This window comes from Schistocerca cancellata, chromosome 2, assembly GCF_023864275.1.
Source record: "Schistocerca cancellata isolate TAMUIC-IGC-003103 chromosome 2, iqSchCanc2.1, whole genome shotgun sequence".
Taxonomy (NCBI): domain Eukaryota; kingdom Metazoa; phylum Arthropoda; class Insecta; order Orthoptera; family Acrididae; genus Schistocerca; species Schistocerca cancellata.
In genome coordinates this window covers 302,933,244-302,955,344 of record NC_064627.1, presented here as the reverse complement: position 1 = coordinate 302,955,344, position 22,101 = coordinate 302,933,244, and the positions used below count along the sequence as shown (strand labels likewise).

Genomic DNA, 22,101 nt, shown 5'->3' with positions numbered 1-22,101 from the left:
AGCGTTATTACTGGAAATTCCATTCATGTTTTCCTTCTCCTATCAATGTCGAATGACTGATGTGTTCTTTCTTCTATCGATCTGTTAGGCCGACAAGCTGAATGAAAAGTAACTGCTGAGGTAACAGTGCGAGAGCAACAAGAACTTTTACGCACAACGGCCCTTTTGTACCGGTCTACGTGATTGAATAACAGGACGAAGAATAACCTTGTATGCCGGCTAACCGCCTCCTCAAAGCAGACCGTCGAAAGTCGCAGTTGGACGCAGATTTACGAAATGCAAGATCGAACGCTACACAGAGAACATGGTTTCTTCTCAAGTGTTTGAGCTGAGACAGGAGTCTGCATGTTAACATATTGCTCATCCAAAAACTAGAACACTATGAGTATATTCTCTCTCTCTCTCTCTCTCTCTCTCTCTCTCTCTCGCTCGCTCTAATACCTCAACATTTTGCCTGTCCTATAACGCAGTCATTATGGTGCCTCTTGCACTGTCCAGCAGATTCCATCTTCTTACCGTAGCAGATCTAAACGGAATATATCCAAATGTAAGTGATAGCGCCGTGTAAGGAACATAAATATCTAAATCTGCCCGATGACCCTTCACATAAATGAAATCCCTGAGGAAGTAACATGGAACATGTCGCGATTAAGATCCATTTTCCTCTCCCATTCCTTTCATATTTTTCTGCTCTTTAACAAATTTTCTTGATGGTTGTTTCTGCCTTTATTGCACATAAGGATATAAGCCTGAACAAAAAAAAAATGGAAACAAACAGTTCAATAACTAATCTGAACTTAGAGTCTTTATGTCAGGTGAAAACTGGACCTCGAACAACACCCCATCTTTCCCCAGCAACGTCCTTACCAACTGTAGCATACTATCACGACTGACGATCCCTCTCCAACCTTCAGTTTTCTGTGTTCTCCTCTCCTCTATCAAAGTCTGTAACATTTCTACGATGTCGACATTCTCGAGGACGAGACAAGTGAATTTGCACTTGTTTCCTGCTCGACAATGTTGACGTGATACAATGTCTCTGATGTTTATTATATGACTGACAACAATGCCTTTGAAAATGACGGAAAGTCGAAACGCGTAACGTTTCTGGAAAGACCTAACTAAAGTTATTAAAAGTGCTTACAGATGGCCACGTCGTTTCATAGAATTTTCATGCAAATTGCAGCTAAACTGTTTAACAGTTCATTTAAAAGAAACATCTCATCACTTATTAAAACATGAAACTCGTTTGTCAAGATTAAAAACATTTATAGATTTTCCAGTATTGAAATAAGAAAGTAATTTAACTAAAGTCTTCAAGTCAGTTCATTTAAGAGAAACATTTCATTACTTATTAAAACATGAAACTAGTTTTCCGAGAAAAACAGCATTTAAAGATTTGCCAGTATCAAGCTAATTCACTTAAAAGAACCACATCATTACTTATTAAAACGTGAAACTGGTTTACCAAGGTAAACAATACTTGAAAATATCATGATAAGAGGTTCAATAATTTCACTAGGGAGTCTAAAAAACACGTACTAACATTAGACCTGGAAATTAATAACATCAATAACAAAGTTGTAAATCATAATACCAAAAGTATTCTGAATTTTATCGAGACCCCTCAAAAGTACAATATAACGACAATTGGTCCAAAGTAACCACAAGCACTGGCCCGAACCCAGGTTAGATAACAAATCGAACAGCTCAGAATTCCTAGTTCTCGTGGTTTAGAACACTCGTAGAAGTGACTTAGCAGATACATAATATAATTAACAATTAGACAAGCTGAAATCAAGGGGGAGAGGCGGAGATAGAGAAGGCTGCGTCAGACACCACCGTAACGCCCAAGACAATTATATCGGGATACTGACATAATGATTGTGAAATTTGCGTACCGATTATAGAACCATTGCAGGACACTAACCAAATTGGCAGCAATGTGCTCAGAGTAATTCCTAGTAAGGAAACCTCTCAAACCGAGGTACCAAATTTAGCAGGTTTCAAGGGACTCCGTTCACTTGGTCCTTGTAGACTGAAATAAGTTCAACCGCCAACCTTTAATCAAATTCAAATATCACGCCCTTCGCTGGGAACCGAAACGAACGCACGTATCGGCAATTGGTAAAGATTCAACTGATGAGCATAAATACTATCGAACGAATGGCTAGGGAACTTCCTCCGAGCTGTGCCAGAAGATTTTATTAGCTGGCGGTAGTATATAATTGTTCACAAAAAAAAGGTATAGAATGCCGCGAGACTTACGTTTCTATACACTTGTCAGTCCCCGCTGGGGATCAAAACAACACTTCACTTGTACTACACAAAAAATAAGTAAAGGAACAAAATTTAACAAACGTAACTTGTTAGACTTTAAGGCAATCCAACGCCTGTTTGACCCACCAGGAAGCCGTTAGAAGTGGCGAACGTGACCAGATTTGGAGACAGTACGTCGGAAGCAACCACGAAAATCTAATCAGCAGGCTGAGTGAAGCGCGAACCGTGAGGTAACGCCCCTTTAAGATAAGTTATAGAGTAATGTTCTAAACAAAGGATCCTACCGCAGCAGGACACAAGGAACACAAAACACTGAGACGCCGTCACTGCTCAGGAATGACCCTCGCTCGATTAAGTTAGCCCCGAAAAATATGACCGTCCCCAGACATGCTTACATGGAAGAATACACTACTGGCCATTAAAATTGCTAGACCACGAAGATGACGTGCTACGGACGCGCAATTTAACCGACAGGAAGAAGATGCTGTGATATGCAAATGATTAGCTTTTCAGAGCATTCAAACAAGGTTGGCGCCGGTGGCGACACCTACAACGTGCTGAAGTTTCCAACCGATTTCTCATACACAAACAGCAGTTGACCGGTGTTGCCTGGTGAAACGTTGTTGTGGTGCCTCGTGTAAGGAGGAGAAATGCGTACCATCACGTTTCCGACTTTGATAAAGGTCGGATTGTAGCCTATCGCGATTGCGGTTTATTGTATCGCGACATTGCTGCTCGCGTTGGTCGAGATCCAATGACTGTTAGCACAATATGGAATCGGTGGGTTCAGGAGAGTAATACGGAACGCCGTGCTGGATGCCAACGGCCTCGTATCACTAGCAGTCGATATGACAGGAATCTTATCCGCATACTGTGACGGATCGTGCAGCCACGTCTCGATCCCTGTGTCAACAGGTGGGGACGTTTACAAGACAACAACCATCTGCACGAACAGTTCGACGACGTTTGCAGCAGCATGGACTATCAGCTCGGAGACCATGGCTGCGGTTACCCTTGACGCTGCATCACAGACAGGAGCGCCTGCGATGGTGTACTCAACGACGAATCTGGGTGCACGAATGGCAAAACGTCATTTTTTCGGATGAATCCAGGTTCTGTTTACAGCATCATGATGGTCGCATCCGTGTTTGGCGACATCGCGGTGAATGCACATTGGAAGCGTGTATTCGTCATCGGCATACTGGCGTATCACCCGGTGTGATAGTGTGGGGTGCCATTGGTTAAACGTCTCGGTCACCTCTTGTTCTCATTGACGGCAGTTTGAACAGTGGACGTTACATTCCAAATGTGTTACGACACTTGGCTCTACTCTTCATTCGATCCCTGCGAAACCCTACATTTCAGCAGGATAATGCAATACCGCATGTTGCAGGTCCTGTACGGGCCTTTCTGGATACAGAAAATGTTCGACTGCTGCCCTGGCCAGCACATTCTCCACATATCTCACCAAATGAAAACGTCTGGTGAATGATGGCCGAGCAACTGGCTCGTCACAATACGCCAGTCACTACTCTTGAACTGTGGTATCGTGTTGAAGCTGCATGGGCAGCTGTACCTGTACACGCCATCCAAGCTCTGTTTGACTCAATGCCCAGGCGTATCAAGGCCGTTATTACGGCTAGAGGTGGTTGTCCTGGGTACTAATTTCTCAGGATCTATGCATCCAAATTGCGTGAAAATGTAATCACATGTCAGTTCTAGTATAATATATTTGTCCAATGAATACCCGTTTATCATCTGCATTTCTTCTTCGTGTAGCAATTTTAATGTCCAGTAGTGTAACTCCTGGCGTTGTCTGAATCTTTGGCGCTGTAGCAAACGGCTTCCTCCCGCTTGCTCCCTTCAGAGTGTGCCAGCGTCGATCTGTTGAGTTGCCTCACCTACCTCCTGGGAAACACGAACCAGCGGATTCACAACACGGGACCTCGCGTCCAGCATACGCGCCGAACTCAAAACTAATGCACGTGCCACACCATGACCTCCCTTCGCTACCACTCACGTCATCTGTCCGATACCAAATCCCTCGGCTGGAGCTTCGCAAGGCGCGCAGCCCACGCCCCAAAGATAAGCCTGTACAATGCGGGGCACAACCTATACATTCGAGCAACGTCTGAGAGCACAAAATGGACAACAGATGGCGCTTGACATGATACAAAAGCAATAATTGGCATAACAACTGATTTTTATCAAATACGATGTTCTTTATAAAAAACGCTCAGCATGCCTACCGTATTCATCAACTATACCTGTAGTCGGTGGACAATGTTGTGAACAGCACTGTATAGCATATCAGCAGTGAGTAGTGAGAACTTGCCGTCGGTTGTTGTTTTTTAGCTTCCCTAATGAGGTCGAAAGAGCGAAGTAGGTTTGCGACTTCAAGTAACGCCACAGCCAATAATCACACTGATTGAGGCCTGGGGACACGAGAGGTGAAGCATGATTGACGTGGTGGATCAGCGCGCTATCCTCACCAAACCGTTTACGCAAGAGATCTTGCACACGTGTAGAGTCTGGGCAGGATACGGGTGCCGACGTGCAGTGACCAGCTTTCGTTCAAAGCGCTGGGCGAGTTCATTCGTTTGTTCAGAAGGGGAGGCCGAGAGTGTTTGCCACCTTCCGGCCGACTGGTGATGACAGATTCGAGGCGCACGCCCTGTAATCTTTCTCAGACGATTTTACGGAAACTATTCGGTAAAAATATTCAATTTTGCATTACTTATATCTTTATATGACAGGTTCATGCTGATGTGGCCACCATTTCGTTAATGGTCGTAGTTACACTGATATTTACGCGGAAGTATAACACTGCGAGAGATTCGAAAAAGTTTGCAACGAAAAATAGGTGTCTGTGGTTTTGCGTTTAGTGCATATTACATTATATGTTTCTGAATATGAAACTTAGCTAACATATCGAATTTTTCTTTAGACTTCAGTGGAGGTCTCTGTCTGTCACCAGTCTCGAGAAAATTGATCTGATTTAGCACACTCATTTGCGATCGCGCTGCACCAGCAATAAAACCAGAGTGAAATATACGTAACATTCATCATATTTCACAAACGATTTGCGATATCGAAAACAGACTTTGGCAAATGATAGCATGCAAAGAGGACAGTATTTTGTCATATATTTATTATGCAAAACAACATTATCTACCATTTTAGTCCACTAACTACAAACGTTTTCAATGAAAGAATGTAATTTTTAGGGCCATAGCCAGTTGATGAATGGGTTTGGGAACAACATAACTCAAGACATTACATGTTTATTTTGTACCAAGAATGTACTTTTTCATCAGCTACTGACCTTATTTCCCTCAGTTCCTCAAAAAAATGGCTCTGAGCACTATGGGACATCTCAGGTCATCAGTCCCCTAGAACTTAGAACTACTTAAACCTAACTAACCTAAGGACATCACACACATCCATGCCCGAGGCAGGATTCGAACCTGCGACCGTAGCGGTCGCGCGTTTCCAGACTGAAGCGCCTAGAACCGCTCGGCCACCAGCCACCCTCACTTATTAAACTTAATAAAGCACTGTTTGTGAATTCTCTCACAATTGTGTCTGTACAACATGTTAGTGAGATGGAATTTTGTAAACCCCGCTTTGGCAAAAGAAACAAATTTTAACTGGCAACTAGAAAAATGTGTAGGTTTTACTGATAATTCGCAACTCATGATGCTTCTCTGAAAGTTAAAAATGGTTAACAAGCCAAGCAAAAATAAATTGCTGCATTTTCAGCGGAATTCTTTTTAAATACTGACCAAAGCAGAGGTGACAGATCCTTTTGAATGGTCGCCACGCAAGTGTGGGGGAAGAGTGGCTCCACTTAGTAATTATAAAACTGTGAGCTTCAGTTTAGAATGGCTCTCGGCGTTTCCCCTACAGCGCCTGCTCGTAACCCCCACCAATACCAGTCTCCCTATGCGTGCCATGCCGACTGCGCATCTGCGCGGACTCCAGCAACATGAGGTGGAATGCCGTCCTGCATAAAAGTCGTACCTTCCAGCAGGTACTTGTCAGCCAGGCTGGGGATGATCTGACTCCTTCTCTTTTTTTTTCCTTTATTGGGTTTCGATTCCCTCTAAAGGGGGCGGGCTGGCAGCAGCTTATTACGCCGCTCTTCAGCCTGCAGAATTTGTTTTAAAAAGATGAAGATAATAAAAAATAATAACAGTTGGCGATAAAATCGGTGACTTAAAGGTAAAAATGGCAGAAAATTCTGGAGCGTAAAACATAAAACACAGGGTCGATGAAGCTAATAAAACACACAGGAAGCAGAAAAACAATAGACAGACAATTAAAAAAACACGGTGACAGTTTGGGTTCTGTTCGCAAGTCCTTCTCTCACTGCAGCTCATCTTATACACGATTCTCATGCACTGATGTGTTGCTCCCAGCGCCATCTGCTCAGCAGCTTTTGCATTCATTTTTCGTTTCAATAAAACGCCATGTCATTTCAGAAATGCGTGTCAGTTTTCCCTCTCTACCTAGATTATTCCATGAATTAGTGCATTTTCAAATGTTAACTGACTTTTGTATCACCCTTTACATCCTCTTGTCTGTGGTATGAGAACGATTTTCGGTTATAGCGTTCGACTTGGTCGATTACGGACCACGGACCCTTAACTCAAATTGGTACATTTACCCTTATCCATCCTCCCTGGGAGTTGTAGCATGATCGCGGAATTACTCTGTATGTAGGTCGTTACATTGTTTGTTGCTAAGGAATTATTCACACTAATAAGGAACTATCTTCTCTTCACTGCACTAACTTAGAGGGCAACGGACGATATTGATAATCCAGGTGCATTCCTTCACGCCGCATTCACTCAGGGGTGGCTGTACAATTAATCGATGAAGGTGCTGTTTAAGCCGTCTGTGGCTGAAGCGGTGGAAGAATTTTCTCACTGGGGTATGCATTGTGCTACACTCCGAATTCGTATCACGGTTGGAATGTAGTGCTTCGGGCAGTTGCCACATAGTGATATCCTTTGTATTGGTACGAGACACGTAGTTTTCAGTTTCAGTTGACACTAATTTGTATCTATACATGCTAGAGTAAATTTACGTGCGGAACCGCCCGTATTTCTTTGTCCCGTTACGCAGTCACTCGTTAGCAAGCAAGTCGACAACTTCATTCCTTCCTATCAGCAGTGCCCCTTCACACACGGGACCAGCATGATGTACCTCTGCCACTCATCCTATTGTCTGATTTACCGGGTAGTTGTTGGTGTTACTGACTACAAGGTCCATTAATAGTGGGTTTCACAGGATTATGCTTGCACCATTTTCTAAGTTTTGTGAGTACTGGAGTCGTCTGACACAGCCGTGAGTCCTGCTGTTATCACAGAAAAAGCTGGGAGAGTTCTGAACCGCTACATGAACGTATAAATGTTATCCAAGCCCCACTCTAAACTGCTTAATGACAGGAATGAATTCTCTTTCTAGCTGTAATATACACAAACCGATAATTTCTGTATCACTTTTTCTTCCACTATCTTTCTCACTAACTCTGGCCTATTAATTCCCGTTCCTCTTACGCAGACCATCTATCTTTTTCTCCAATTTAGATTTTGCGGTACTGCTGCCATGCCCTTTTGCTCGAGTTTCATTACTTCCATTTGACTAAAATGTTATTTTATGATAAATATTTTTAAAACAATTTAATCATACTGTCCTTAAGGATCCATTCCCCTCAGTCAGCGTATAAAATAGATTTTTACGATTTTTTTGGAAAATATTTTCTGACTTTTTTAAGAAATTCAGTCATTCCCCCCCCCCCTTCCCCCCCCATCCGAGGAATTAAATTTACTGTATGTGAATGAAATGAGTACCCGGCGACAGTCCTGCATTATAGACACGTCTATTGGCCTAAGTTGTTAAGGCAGCCGTTCTGGAGAAGAGGAGCGTCAAGGTTCGAGTCCCGGTCCGGCACAAATTCCAGCTCTCGTTGTTGCACTGCCGCAGTACCCTGTGCGGCTTTATGTCATTACTTCCTTCCTATCTCTTTCGCATCGCGTTTTCTTTACATTCATTTCACCCCAATTATGACACGAATATCCTGCAGTCTGCAGATCTTATACGAAATCAAAAAACAAACAATTTTCTTAATCTGTAGGATACAGCGCAAGGAGTAATGGCAGGGTTTTTGAAATTTGAAAAAATAATGTTCGAAACAAAGATGTAGTTCTGTCGTGTGGTTTTCGTCACGTTTTTTTTGCAATATGTAATGAACAAACTAACACAAAAACAGCCTGTTACTCCTTGTGGACATTTCCGAGGAGTAATTCAGTCAAATTTCAGGAAGATGTCTTTATTAGTGTGCCTGCAATCCGTCCCGTCAGCTTGAAATACTCTGTGTCTCACGTCGGGCGTCGCTGTTCTGACCCCCACCGCAGAGGCATGTAGAGAAGGGGTGAGACGTGGTTAAGGGGAGGCGGAGGGACTTTGACGACCTTCAGATCGTGCGACACGGCCACGGTGGCATTGGACAGAATCATCGTAAAATTTGGTGCCAGTATGACCTCAGTAGCTAATTTTACACCTCACATGAACTTCTAAGCTCTGGCCTCTTCTTGCTATTTGAAATGTCGAGGGGCCCGAAGCAGATGTTGCAAGGCGCCAAGTTCTTGCACCATTATATATGAAAGTTGTAGGCACCTTTGAGCAACATTTCACACTTCAGGATTTAAAAAAGTTACCCTTTAACTCTCTGTGCTTACATTACACATACATGACACAAAAGCAGGGTGTGTCTCACCTTTGTGCTTGTGAGAACTCACCGTCCTTCTTTCAGGTGCATTTGGATGACACTTTACAACCCTTTCAATCTTGTGGAAAGTGTCTGATATGGTGACGGCAGTGTTCTCATAACGGACGAGGGGTACCATGACAACTGCAGTCAACAGGGCTGACATCATGAAATAGCATGTACATCCGTTCTTAGCGTAGTGCACACAGGCTTGGGTTCCATCTGATAGATGACATTGCTTGAATGCGCAGGACTCCCTAGCATCTGTGAGGTGAGGATAGCCCAAATAACATCAACATATGGTATGGCTGACCTCTAGTGAGTGCTTTAACAATTCTTTTTTTTTGGGGGGGGGGGGGGGGAGAGCTTTTCCAGAAACCATTCTAGACATCCGGATGGACAGTAGTTGTTCGTCCTGTATTGCCAAGAGAAGTCATCTCATTTTATGCTGACGTTCTGCATGCCAGCAATCGAAGTGCGTTACGAGTCATATTGTTGGCAGATGTTTCTCACATTGTCGCAGAGTTCAGCTTCGTTTATCTGACGGGAACCCCTCTTACCTCTGTGGCAAGACCGTTAGCTGATGATTAACACAGTATTTAATATTACTAACGTACAGATTTATTGCATAAATAATAAGTACATATCTGTATTGTAGAGCAGTATCATACCATATGTACTCACAGGAACGACTTATGATCTGACAGTGGCGTCAATTGGTCGAGCATAACGACTCTCGACCGTGGTAATAATCTCCAGTCCTAACCTACAAGCGATAGCTCTTAAGAAATTACCTATGATGTACAATTTGAAAATGACGATTGGAATTAGGGACGTCACAACAATTCCTTTCGCACAATAGTATGAGATTATTGGAATGACGTCTCAAACAATTAGGAAAATTGGAAACTTGTGGTAAGGTCTTATGGGACCAATCTGCTGAGGTCATTGGTTCCTAAGCTTACGGACTACTTAATCCAACTTAAACTAACTTACGCTAAGGACACTAAGGACAACACACACCCCAATGCCCGAGGGAGGTCTCGAACCTCCGACGGGAAGAGCCGCGCGGGCCGTGACAAGGCAGCTACCCCACGCGGCTATTAGGAAGTTTTGGAAAAAATTACACACTGTCCTTAGAGATTAAGTGATTGGCTGACAAAGAGGAAAAGCAATGAAAACTGGTTGAGAGGGTATGTGACGTTACTTCACCATGTCGACTCATATTTGACAGTATGAGCCCACTTATCAGTATGGCGCAGCATTACCTTTGGCCTGAATGCATACACCTATGCTGCCGGGAGGTGTGCCATAAGGCCGTTGTGGCCTCTTTTGAGGAAGCTTGCCCACAATTGTTGTCACTGGTCATCGATGTGCTGGGTACTGGCGCTGGGACAGAGCTGACATCTGAGCTGGTCCTATACGTGTTGTGTTGAGGACCGATCTGGATATCTTCCTGGTCCCGGGAGTACCTCAACATTGTGCAGACAGTTGAAAAAGACACGTGCCATTTGTCGACGAGCATTGTTCGGTTTAAGAATGGCACCACGATGCTATCCATGAGAGCTAGCACATGATGGCGCAGTATGTTCGTGGCTTACCTTCGTGTCGTCTGAGTTCCCTCAGTCACTACCCGCCGTGACCTGTGGTCATAGACAGTGGCTCCCCATACCTTGACGCTAGAAGTAAAACCGATATCTCTCTCCAAAACATTGGGAGAATATGGCCTCTCACTATACTCGCCGGTGATGTCATCTGGGGTAGTGCAGAACTGTGATTCATCGCTGAACACAATACGACGCCGTTAGTCAGTAGTCCATGCTTCCTGGTCACGGCGCCATTCCATGTGCAGCCATTTGTGTTGTGGTGTTAACAGTAGCCAATATATGGGATGATAATTCCTCACCCTGGGTACTGCTAGTCTCAGACCAATAATACTGGATGACACAAAATGTTGCAGGGAATCCAGTACTTGTTCCTAGAAGACAAGCTCAGATACAGAGAGGTGAGGATGCGCTTAGTGCACAGTCAGCGGTTCTCCATTGCGGTGGTCTGAAGTGGTCGATCGGAACCTTAGCGTCGAGCATGCCAACCTTCACGATCCCACTCGAACCAATGTGAAGCCACTGTCCTTCCATATGCCCCACAAATCTGGATATTGCACGATTCGACCAGCTGGCCAAATGGAGAGTCAGAATAAGGCCCCTTTCAAACTCCTGTCAGATGCTGACCAGGTGTGGTCGATCGGAATCTTGACGACAAGTATGCCAGCCCACACGATCTCACTCGATCCAACATCGAGCCACTGTTACATCAAACGCCCCACAAATCTGTATATTGCACGAATCGACCAGACAGCCACAATGAGGCCCCTTTCAAAGTCCGTCAGGTGCCGTCCACGCTGTCTCATATGAGAACACTGCATCTGCGTGTCCTTCACAGTGATCACTCAACATCTGACATCTCTTTCAACGTTTGTTATTTCTTGTGTTTCAAGGGAAGAAATTGTAGTCTAAAGCTCTCCGTCGACATCAGACAAGTCTTTGTGCAAGCCGAGACGTAAGATACACCGATGAACACAACATAGTTGCATCCTAGAGTGCATTTTCGGCTTCAAGAAAATTAGGAATACGTGACCCAGAGGAAGAAAACAATCAAAAGTACAGAGCAAGGTAGAAGTTCTTTACATGGTAGTGAACGCGTGTTCGAAAGGAAAAAAAACACATTTCGAAGTAGAGTGAATGCACATTGGACACCGTTTTTCGAATGATTCCCGAAAGTCCTAGAAACAAATATCTACGTGTCACACTCGTACCACTGGGCTCAAAACTTTTTCCTGACAGAACTTTGTTAGGTGTGGGTGTTAAATTTGTTGAACAGGGTCACTATTCCGATGATTCGTACTTTAGATTTCGCTGTAATTTGACTATGAAAAGTAACGTTTCAGGGCATTTTCACTGTTCTGTTGAAAATTATATACATTCTTTTGCAATTCAGGCATCTTTCCGTGTATATTTCTACCCTGTGTGTCTAGAATAATTGCGTAGTATTGGTCATTTAATCTCCGCAAGGTGAATAGTTTAAATGGGTCTCTTCTACAACCCTAGAAATAGTGGCAGTAATCTTACCAGAACATGAAAAGAAAAAGTGCAATAATCGCGTAGTTAACACACCGCAATGGTACAATGATATATCATCGCGTCCTTAATGGTATGATAGTATGTTTACTTAACACTTACTTTAGTCTACTCAGTTTCCATCGCCCTTTCCCTTCGGTTCTCAGGAAACGAACTGCGTTATTTAAATAGCTATAGCTGTGTTGCGTCCATGGTATTAACGATCTTCTGCTATGGAACGCATTTTCATTTGTGTGCTAGCGTCACACCAGCGCCGGTGGATGCACAGTTTACGATTTCGCGTGACCCAGACACGTATTTCTGGATTACTTCTACGGACGGGAAACGGAAGCAGCCACTTCGGTTTGCTTCCTGCTCATTGCATCGCTAATGAGTGACACCTCCGGAAATTACTACGAGGCACAATGCTCCAGGTTACGGAAAAGTTGGATCAGCTTCCTGCTTCTTGAAGCTGAAGTAAATTAATCACAGCAGTAGGGAAAGGAATCCGGAAACTTCGATTTCTTGCTTTGCTTCATTGTAATAAGAGGAGTACAAGTTTACCAACAACGGAATCTCACATCACGCGATGCTAGTATATACTGATTTTGACTCGTTTAGAATATTGTGAAACAGACTAATGTGTTTAGAACTTAGGTTACTGGAAATTACGAACAACAGAAGAAATTAGCCATTTTTGGAGTGTGTGATATAACTGTGGTAGTAAGGTGCGCATGTGCACGACGTATTTTAATGGTATTGGAAACATAAATAATTTCGTTACGATTAGTGGCGAGTTTTTACATGAGTGAAAAAGTAATTCAGCGATAGTAAAACGTACGTTACTCTTTAATATAATACATACTACAAGTTTCTAAACAAGAATTCATCAAAGGAATAGGAGAAGTCTAGAATACGAATATAAATTTCCACTTTATTTTTACACTTAACTTTGGTATCTGTTTAGCAGTTACGTCATTGGTAAGGTGACTGAAAATTTTAATTTTCCCGTAATTCACTCCTTTTATATATGAGCGAGGTTTCTACGGCTGCCGCCGCCTCTCGTATCCTAATCTCCATCGTTCACGGTCATTCCAGTCTCCTTCATTAAGACCTCTCGCCGCCATTGCTTCGTTGACGTCGTCTTTCCAGCATCTCGCAGCTCTACCGCGCTTTCTTCTTTGATGTGGAGTCCATTCACTCCTTCCTTAGCCAAAATCTGACTTCACATTACCATGATTTATTTTCCACGATTCATTAATTAGATACTTAAATCTATGAATAGTGGTTGAAGGTGAGTTAGAGGACAGATAATAGGGATTCGTCTACGCCAGTGTCTTGAAGCTCCCCTTCAGGGTCACCCCTCAAGGTCGCCTCCCCAAAGTCATCTCCTCCCCCCTTCTCAAGGTCCCTCTCCTCTCTCTCGAGAAAGAGTGACATATCTCTTCCAAGATGGTGGAAATAGGTCATGTAAAATGGATGAATTCCGTCCGTATCTGTGGAAAAATGGTCAATTACTGATGCAGTAGCTATAGTAATCCTGTTTGACTATTGACCAGCAGGGCCATGCCAAAACTCAAGGACATGTGAGTGCTACTAATTTAATTTGTGATATTTGGGTATACGTTAAAGCTACTCCCATCAGGCACCGAGCCTAGTGTCTTCGTATCTGATGATCAGAGTGGCGAAAAGTGTTGGACTGCTTGCGAAAGCAGATGAAGCGAAACTATAGTAACAAAATTGAGAATAACAAGTTCGCCTCGTAATAGTACTTTATAGTTTTACGTGGCAGTACCATTCTGACTTGTATTTGTATCTTATATGAACAAAATACCTTTGATGTATTAGGTCTAAACACACATAAAGACAAGATAATATATTGTGTATTAAGCAGAATACTTCCAGGCTGGTTTTAGTATTTGTTATTCACCTTATATGTCCTCACAAGTGAACAGCATACCAAATTTTAGCGGAAAACCATCTATCCCTTGCAGCACGGAATAGTATCTTCGCCTGTCACTGCCTAAGCGGCATTAGTACGGAGGCTCTATGCGGCATAGTATCACATTGTAAATAAGGTACCTGCAGCATATACCGAGGTGACAAAAGTCATGGCATAGCGACATGCACATATACAGATGGCAGTAGTATCGCGTACACGAGGTCTAAAAGGGCAGTGCATTGTACTCAGGTGATTTATGTGAAAAGGTGTCCGACAGGATTGTGGCCTCACGACGGGAATTGACAGACTTTGACATCCCATTTCGGAAACCGTTAGGCAATTCAATTTTCCGAGATCCGCAGAGTCAGTGTGCCGAGAATACCAAATTTCAGGCGTTACCACTCACCACAGACAACATATTGGTGTATGGCCTTCGCTTATCGACCGAGAGCAGCGGCGTTTGCGTAGAGTTGTCAGTGCTAACAGACAAGCAACACTGCTTGAAATAATCGCAGAAATGAATGTGGGACGTACGACGAAATTTGGCGTTAATGCGACACGGCAGCAGACGACCGACACGAGTGTCTTTGCTAACAGCACGACATCGCCCGTAGCGCCTCTCCTGGGCTCGTGACCATATTGGTTGGACCCTAGAGGACTGGAAAACTATGACCTGGTCAGATGAGTCCAGATTTCAGTTGGTAAGAGCTGATGGTAGGGTTCGAGTGTGGCGCAAAACCGCACGAAACCATGGATCCAAGTTGTCAACAAGGCACTGTGCAAGCTGGTGGTGGCTCTATAATGTTCTGGGCGGCCATTCATGAACTTCATGTTTCCAAACAACAATGGAATTTTTAAGGATGACAATGCGCAATGTCAGAATATTCTGGACAGTTCGAGCGGATTATTTGGCCACCCAGGTCGCCCGATATGAGTCGCGTCGAACATTATGGGACGTAATAGAGAGGTCAGTTCGTGCACAAAATACTGCGCCGGCAACACTTTCGCTATTGTGGATGCTATAGAGAGAGCGTTGCTCAACATTTATGCAGGGGACTTCCAACGACTTGTTGACTCCATGGCGCGTCGAGTTGCTGCACTACACCGTAAAAAGGACGCCTGACACGATATTAGGAAGTGTCCCATGACTTCTGTCACCTCTGTGTATAGCGTATGGCTGTTAGATTTCCACAACATTTTAGTAATCGAACTTCACTGAGGCTTTTTTAGACATTTCGATTCGAACGACTTACACACACACGCGCGCGCGCGCTCGCACTTGTTAATACATAATCAATAAGTAACGCAATTGTATAGGGTGTCCATAAAATCTAGCTATCATATCGAAATATCATAACTTGGGAACTATTAGAGATAGAGTACCGTGGTTTGTTGTAAAACGTTTAGCAGCTCTCAAAGATTTTTTTCTGTTGTGACAGAATATCACTGTGAGGTCCACTAGTCGCTCGTAGAACATTAAGGCGATATTCATGTTTTCCCATATTGGGGCCACCATTGCAGTATCAATATTTCTGCTTGCTTCATTGATTCGTGCACGATTGGTAGAAACACCACTGACTGGTGTTCTGGACACGCGATCGTAATGGGGTGACGTCGAGAGAGCGCGGGGGCCATGCGATGGGATCATACCGAACCATCCTACTCTCAACCCTCACGTACAGACTCCATTGTGGGCAGCGCATCGTAATGCTGAAAGATGATGGACAGCTGAAGCTCTCCAGGTTGTGACAGCAGGAACTTTTCGAGCCTGTACAGTTAAACATTTTCTAGGCAAAGAAAAATGGGCCTGTCACACCATCGTGCATTGGGCCATATCAAATATTAAACGCCGGCCTCTGTGGACGAGCGGTTCTAGGTGCTTCAGTCCGAAACTGCGCTGCTGCTACGTCGCAGGTTCGAATCCTGTCTCGGACATGGATGTTTGTGATGTCCTTAGGTTAGTTAGATTTAAGTAGTTCTAAGTCTAGGGGACTGATGACTTCAGATGTTAAGTCCCATAGTGCTTAGAGCCATTTGTACCATTTTTGAAACATTAAGCTTCGAGCTATCGCGAGAGTGTTCACGTGTGTAACTTTGGTTTTCGGAGCCCCAAATCCTAAAGTTGTGGCAAATTCAGATAGCCAGAAATGTGGAATGTTGCTTCATCTGAAAATATGCACTTTTTCAGGCAGTCAGTGTCAGCATCTATGGAAGCGAGCATGAATCATGCGAGTGCATACCGCTGAGAACGATCATTTGGATGCCATCTTTGGACCACCTGCATTTTGTACGCAAAGATGTAACCGCTTATGTAACACTTCATGGACTGTTAATCTTGTTTTCTGCGATTTCGAAGATTTTAAGTTGAAGTGCAGCTTGCGCTCTGTCAGCACGTGCTTGAGACATAGGGAGGAGTCCAAGTCAAGAAAGATCTTTGATAGTGCCTGCCTTTTTTTTTGCACCAACTCATTATGCTTGTTTTTGCCGGTGGTACGCTCCCATATTGGCGTCGGTGATATCGCAGTACCGTTGTCACAGGATTTAGATTTTTCACACCAGATGACACCATCTGTCACCTTTTTGATGCACATCAAGTCAAATCTGCAACGAAGGACAAAGGAATAAACTTTGAAAGGTGCTAAACGTTTTACAATAAAACATGATTCTCTATCTCCAATAGTGTCGAAGTCCTGCACAGTGTGGATTTCAGAAGAATTGCTCTATTGAGAACGCCATTTACATGTTCACTCATCAAATTTTATAAGCACGTAACAGTAAAATAGAGCCAGTCTGTATTTTGTGCGCCCTATCTAAGGCATTTGACTCTGTGAATCACAGTATTGTCCTAGATAAACTGAAGGTTTATCGTATTGACTGTACAGCCAATCAGTGGATAACGCCACATCTGACTAAAAGTATTGTTAAAGTTGTACTTAGTAATTCAACCAATGTAGTCTGGGGGTGTTATTCTGACTGGGGAGAAATCAAATATGGGGTTCCCGAAGGCTCAATCCTAGGTACTATCGCTGCTCATGTGTGTAAACGATCTTCCGTCTAATATACAACAAGCAGAATTAGTTCTTTTGCAGATGGCACTAGTATTGTAATCATTCTAAGCATACGTACAGAAACAGAAGAATTGGTAAACAATAGTCTCAAAAGTATCATTGAATGGTTTTCTGCAAATGGTCCCAGTCTCAATTTTAAAAAGACACATCATATTCATCTAGGGGTACTTCACCAATCATAAAACATTATGAGGGAATAATATGCAGGGTGGAAAGTTCAAAAGTTTTAGCTGCCTACATTGATGAGAATTTAAACTGGAAAAAAGAGCAATTTGTAACTCCTAAAACCACTTATTCCAGCCACAGTTGCACTTATAACTATTGCAAATCTTGGGCAGAGACAAATCAGTAAGTTGACATATCGAGACACAAAGGAATTAATAACATTAGCTGCCAGTGGGCATTGACTTAAACCAAATGGGGAAAGTTGTAAATCTGTGACGGACTGGGATTCGAACACAGGTCTCCTGTTTACTGGAAAGGTGTGTTGACCACTGCGCCATCTGCCCACAGCGGTCGTCCCCATTGCGCCAACTACCCTAACACGCCTCCCGTCTAACCCAGATTTTCAACTTACCCAGATACAACTGACGTACTGCCGCTTGCTCATTATCCTCATTACTTGTGGCATTTCGCCGATCCCCTTACGAGTCCGAGCGTGTAGTGCATCCGCATTGACGTGATCAGTTTGTCGACCTTACCTTAATTGTATATGTCCGAAATAACAGACACCGTATATATTAAGCTGACATATTTTTCATACTCTCATTCAGTTATGTCATATGGAATAATGTTCTAGGTTAACTGATATTTAAGATAGAAAGTCTTCATTGCTCTAAAACGTGCTGTAAGAAGTGATGCTCAACCACGATCATCTTGTAGACACCTGTTTAGGGAGCTGGGCATTCTGACTACTGATTCACAGAATATTTATTGCCTCATGAAGTCTGTTATAAGTAATCCACTGCTGTTCAAAAGGAACAAAGACGTACCTAATTACAATACCAGATGGTTGGATGGTTGATTTGGGGGAGGGGACCCGGATTAGGGAAGGACGGGGAAGGAAGTCTTCCGTGCCCTTTCAGAGAAAACATCCCGACGATACCAGATGGAAAAACTACATTCATTACTCCACATTAAAGTTGGCTTTAGCACAAAAAGAGAGACATAATGCCGCAACTTAGCCAGTGATATAAAATGTCTGACAACAGCAAAGTAAACTCTGAAAACAAAGTGAAAAAGTTTCTCCTTGACAACTCTTTCTATTCCGTAGAAGAATTTCTATTACCATAGTTACAAATTAATTTGCGATGTGAAAGTGAAAAATGATTCATAGGCTCGGAGTACAATGGGAATTAACATCTGAGGTCATCAGTCCCCTTCTTAAACCTAATTAACGTAAGGACATCACACACATCCATGCCCGAGGCAGGATTCGAACCTGCGACCGTAGCAGCTGCGCGGTTCGGGACTGAAGCGCCTAGAACCGCTCTACCACAACGGCCGGCGATGTGAATGTAAAATGATTCGTTCCACATCATTACGATTTATCATGCAAAATGATCAATGGAACATGAAACTAACTAAATCTAAAACTAATGATTTTTTAATGATAGCGAGAATTTATGAACACCCTCTGTTACATTTTCACTGGCTTATTGTCAGTCTTTAATGTGGACACACCTGAATACCACGCTACAAGCCTCGAAACACATCCCGTTACAGTAAAATTGAAGGTCATTCAATTGCAGTCTGAGGAAAATTCATTCTTACTCTCCGTTTACATACGACTGCGTTCACCCGGTCACGTCGACGAAGGGAAGTTTCAAAGTAACAAAACGTCGCGTCGGACGTCGTCTGACACTTGTGCCAAAGCGGAAAATCAGTATGCCTAGTGAGGTCCGATAGAGCTGAAAAAGTTAATAACTCTCATAATAAACAATAGTTGCGTTAGTTCACTGAAGTGATCGTCAATTGAGACCCCAGTTGCGTAATTTTATTGCAACATTCTCTTTCCGAAACTTTGGACTCGTGCAATGTAAAATGTGAAGCACCTGCTATTTGCTGCGCCCTGTGTGACGTCTAACGGTGGCGTGTTGTTGCAGAGAGGGTGATGTACGCCCGCAAGCAGCGGCTGGTGCTGCAGAAGAACCCCGTCACCGGCGGCACCCCCATCACGCCGGAGGAGGCAGTGGTGAGTAGCGAGTAGTGTGGAGCGAGTAGCGAGTAGCTGCTGACGCGACGCTATTAACTCACACAATGAGCTAGCTTAGAGGGGTAACATTCACGCAGAAATAAATCACTGCTGGCACAAAAGCGAGCATTAAGAATAATGCTTGACGTCAACCGCAACCATCTCGTTCATGCCTCTTCAAGGAATTACACATTTAACCTCTCATTCACAATATGTATATTCGCTAATCAAATTCGTAATAAATAATGCCTCGCACTTTTAAAAGGTTAGTGATGTCCACAGCTACAACGATAGAAGAAAGAGTGACCCGTATTACTCATTCCTACATCGCTGGCATCAGTCTTCTGCATAATTGTGGAACATGTTTCATGCTCACACAATATGAAAATCTCATCTATAAAATTCATATGGGTTCCATAAATAGAGAACCTGTGAAATACAATGAAACACTCATCTCCCTCTCTCTCTCTCTCTCTCTCTCTCTCTCTCTCTCTCTCTCTAGAACGTCGTAAACATTTGTGCCCAAGATGATTTGTCGTGTTCCTTGACTTTCCAAAGACATTCGATACAACTCCATGTTACCGTTTAGTGAACGAAGTATGAACTTACAGAATATCGACCCTCATTTGTGACTGGATTCAGGTCTTCCTAGCAGATAGGACTTTTTATTATTAATGAGACGAATCGACGGATGTGATACGCTGTATCCATCATAACCTTGCGATGCCCAACATCACAAGCAACTTCCAGCTCCCGATATTTAGTTGCTGTGCTGGGTGGCTAGCCTGCACGCTTCACAACCTTATGTTGACATAGGATTCCAAAATATACATTAACAGAGACAATACAACATGAGATGGGTAATAAACTTTTGTCCATTTTATGTACCAGCTTTGAGCGTTGACACAAGCATGTCTCCGTCCCAAAATCTAACACGCTGACTATCCTAACACATTGAAGATAATTATGAAACACAATACTGTTTGGCGGGACTGCTCAGTTCTGTCCCTGGCTAATAATTTCACTACGTATTTGCCGTTCTAGGAAATAAAACACTTAAAGTAGTAGATGAGGTTTGCTGTTCGGGCTGCAAAATAACTGATGATGGTAGAAGTAGAGAGGACATAAAATGTAGACTGGCAATGGCAAGAAAAGCCTTTCTAAAGAAGAGAAATTTGTTATCATCGAGTAGAGATTTAAGAGTCAGAAAGTCTTTTCTGAAAGTATTTGTATGGAGTGCACCCATGCATGGAAGTGAAACGTGGATGATACACAATTTCGACAAGAATTTAGACAAGACAGCTTTCGAAATGTGGTGCTACATAAGAATGCTGAAGATTAGATGGGTAGATCACCTAACTAATAAGGAAGTGCTGAGTAGAATTGGGGAGAAAAGAAATTTGTGGCACACCCTCATAGAAGGGAACGGTTGGTAGGACACATCTGAGACATCAAGTTTAGTACCGGAGGGAAGCTTGGGGGAGGGGGGAGGGTCAAAATCGGAGAGGGAGACCAAGAGATGAACACAGTAAGCAGATTCAGAAGGATGTAGGCTGCAGTACGTACTGGGAGATGAAGTAGCTTGCACAGGATAGAGTAGCATGGAGATCTGCATCAAACCAGTCTTCGGACTGAAGACAACAATAACATCTGTCATTCAACAGCCCGACGAACACCTCTAAGCAGCAGCAAGCTATTACAGTGGCACTGAAGATGGCGTCGGCTGATGTAGACTGGAGCTGTAGAACTGTTGGATGTGAACTGCAAGTGAACTGTGCTGTGAAGTGAATGTGTGAAGTGAATGACACTGGCCTCGCGTCGTTACTTATCCTGTTACTGATGCAATGATCTTGCATTTGTGACGAGGAAAGTAGTTCCAGTTATGAGCACCCGCTGCAGCAGCTGATATCACTGGCGACGGATACATCTGGCCCTTTGACATTCTTGTAGCAGAAGCATAAAGCGGTCCCATATTGTTAGCACTATCGAAGCGGCAACAAATTGGAAATCGGTGTGGCGCCACAGCTGGAATGCCTGGAAAGTAACGCTCTCTGGTGCACATCGCTGTGTACCAGTGACACAGTACACAGCATAAACTTGTTTTGGGAGTATTCCAAGGAAATGTTGTAGGGCTGTGACTGTTTATAACGTATAGGGTGTAGCAACGTAACTTATTGACATCAAGCCAGTTTCATGAATTAGAGTCTTTCTATTTTTTTAATAATGTAGGCAGATTTCTGAAGTTTTTTTTACACAGTTTTAAATCGCATCAGGTAGGTGGCGCCCCCTCCATTAGCCAAATACTAGATTAGCCGATTTCTGGCGTTTCCCATGAACCTTAGTAGCATAGCAGTGGATATGACGGCATTTTCTGCCGAGATGTTGGCCTTCAGGTCTTGTAGGGTCCTGGGACGGTTGACATATACGCAAGATCTTTTTTTTTAAAAAAAAAAAGAAAAGCAAGGGGCAAATCGGGGGAGCGGGCTGGCCACTCCAAACCAGCCCATATTGATATAGGTGGTCAGGGAAGTGTTCCTTCAAAACAGTCATTGATGCCCTTGAAGTGTGATTGTTGTTCCGTTCTGTTGAGAACCAAATGCACCGTAAGTCCAGTTCATCAAGTCGTGGAAAAAAATTCCTCCAACATGAAAACAATACGGTCTGAAATCACTGTCACTGTGACCCAAATGTGTTAAAAGCCCGGGGAAATTGCTGAGGAAATTGCA

At 43.4% G+C, this 22,101-nt stretch overlaps 1 protein-coding gene across 2 annotated transcripts in view; it reads left to right on the top strand.

Annotated features, from left to right (window-relative positions):
* The window catches only part of LOC126161680 (inactive ubiquitin carboxyl-terminal hydrolase MINDY-4B), a 234,535-nt gene that overhangs the window by 129,637 nt on the left and 82,797 nt on the right, over positions 1 to 22,101 (top strand). For both annotated transcript variants that reach the window (XM_049917687.1, XM_049917685.1), the window contains exon 2: positions 19,287 to 19,375. In XM_049917687.1, the coding sequence (XP_049773644.1) occupies positions 19,287 to 19,375 (89 nt within the window). The remainder of the gene's footprint in view (positions 1 to 19,286; positions 19,376 to 22,101) is intronic.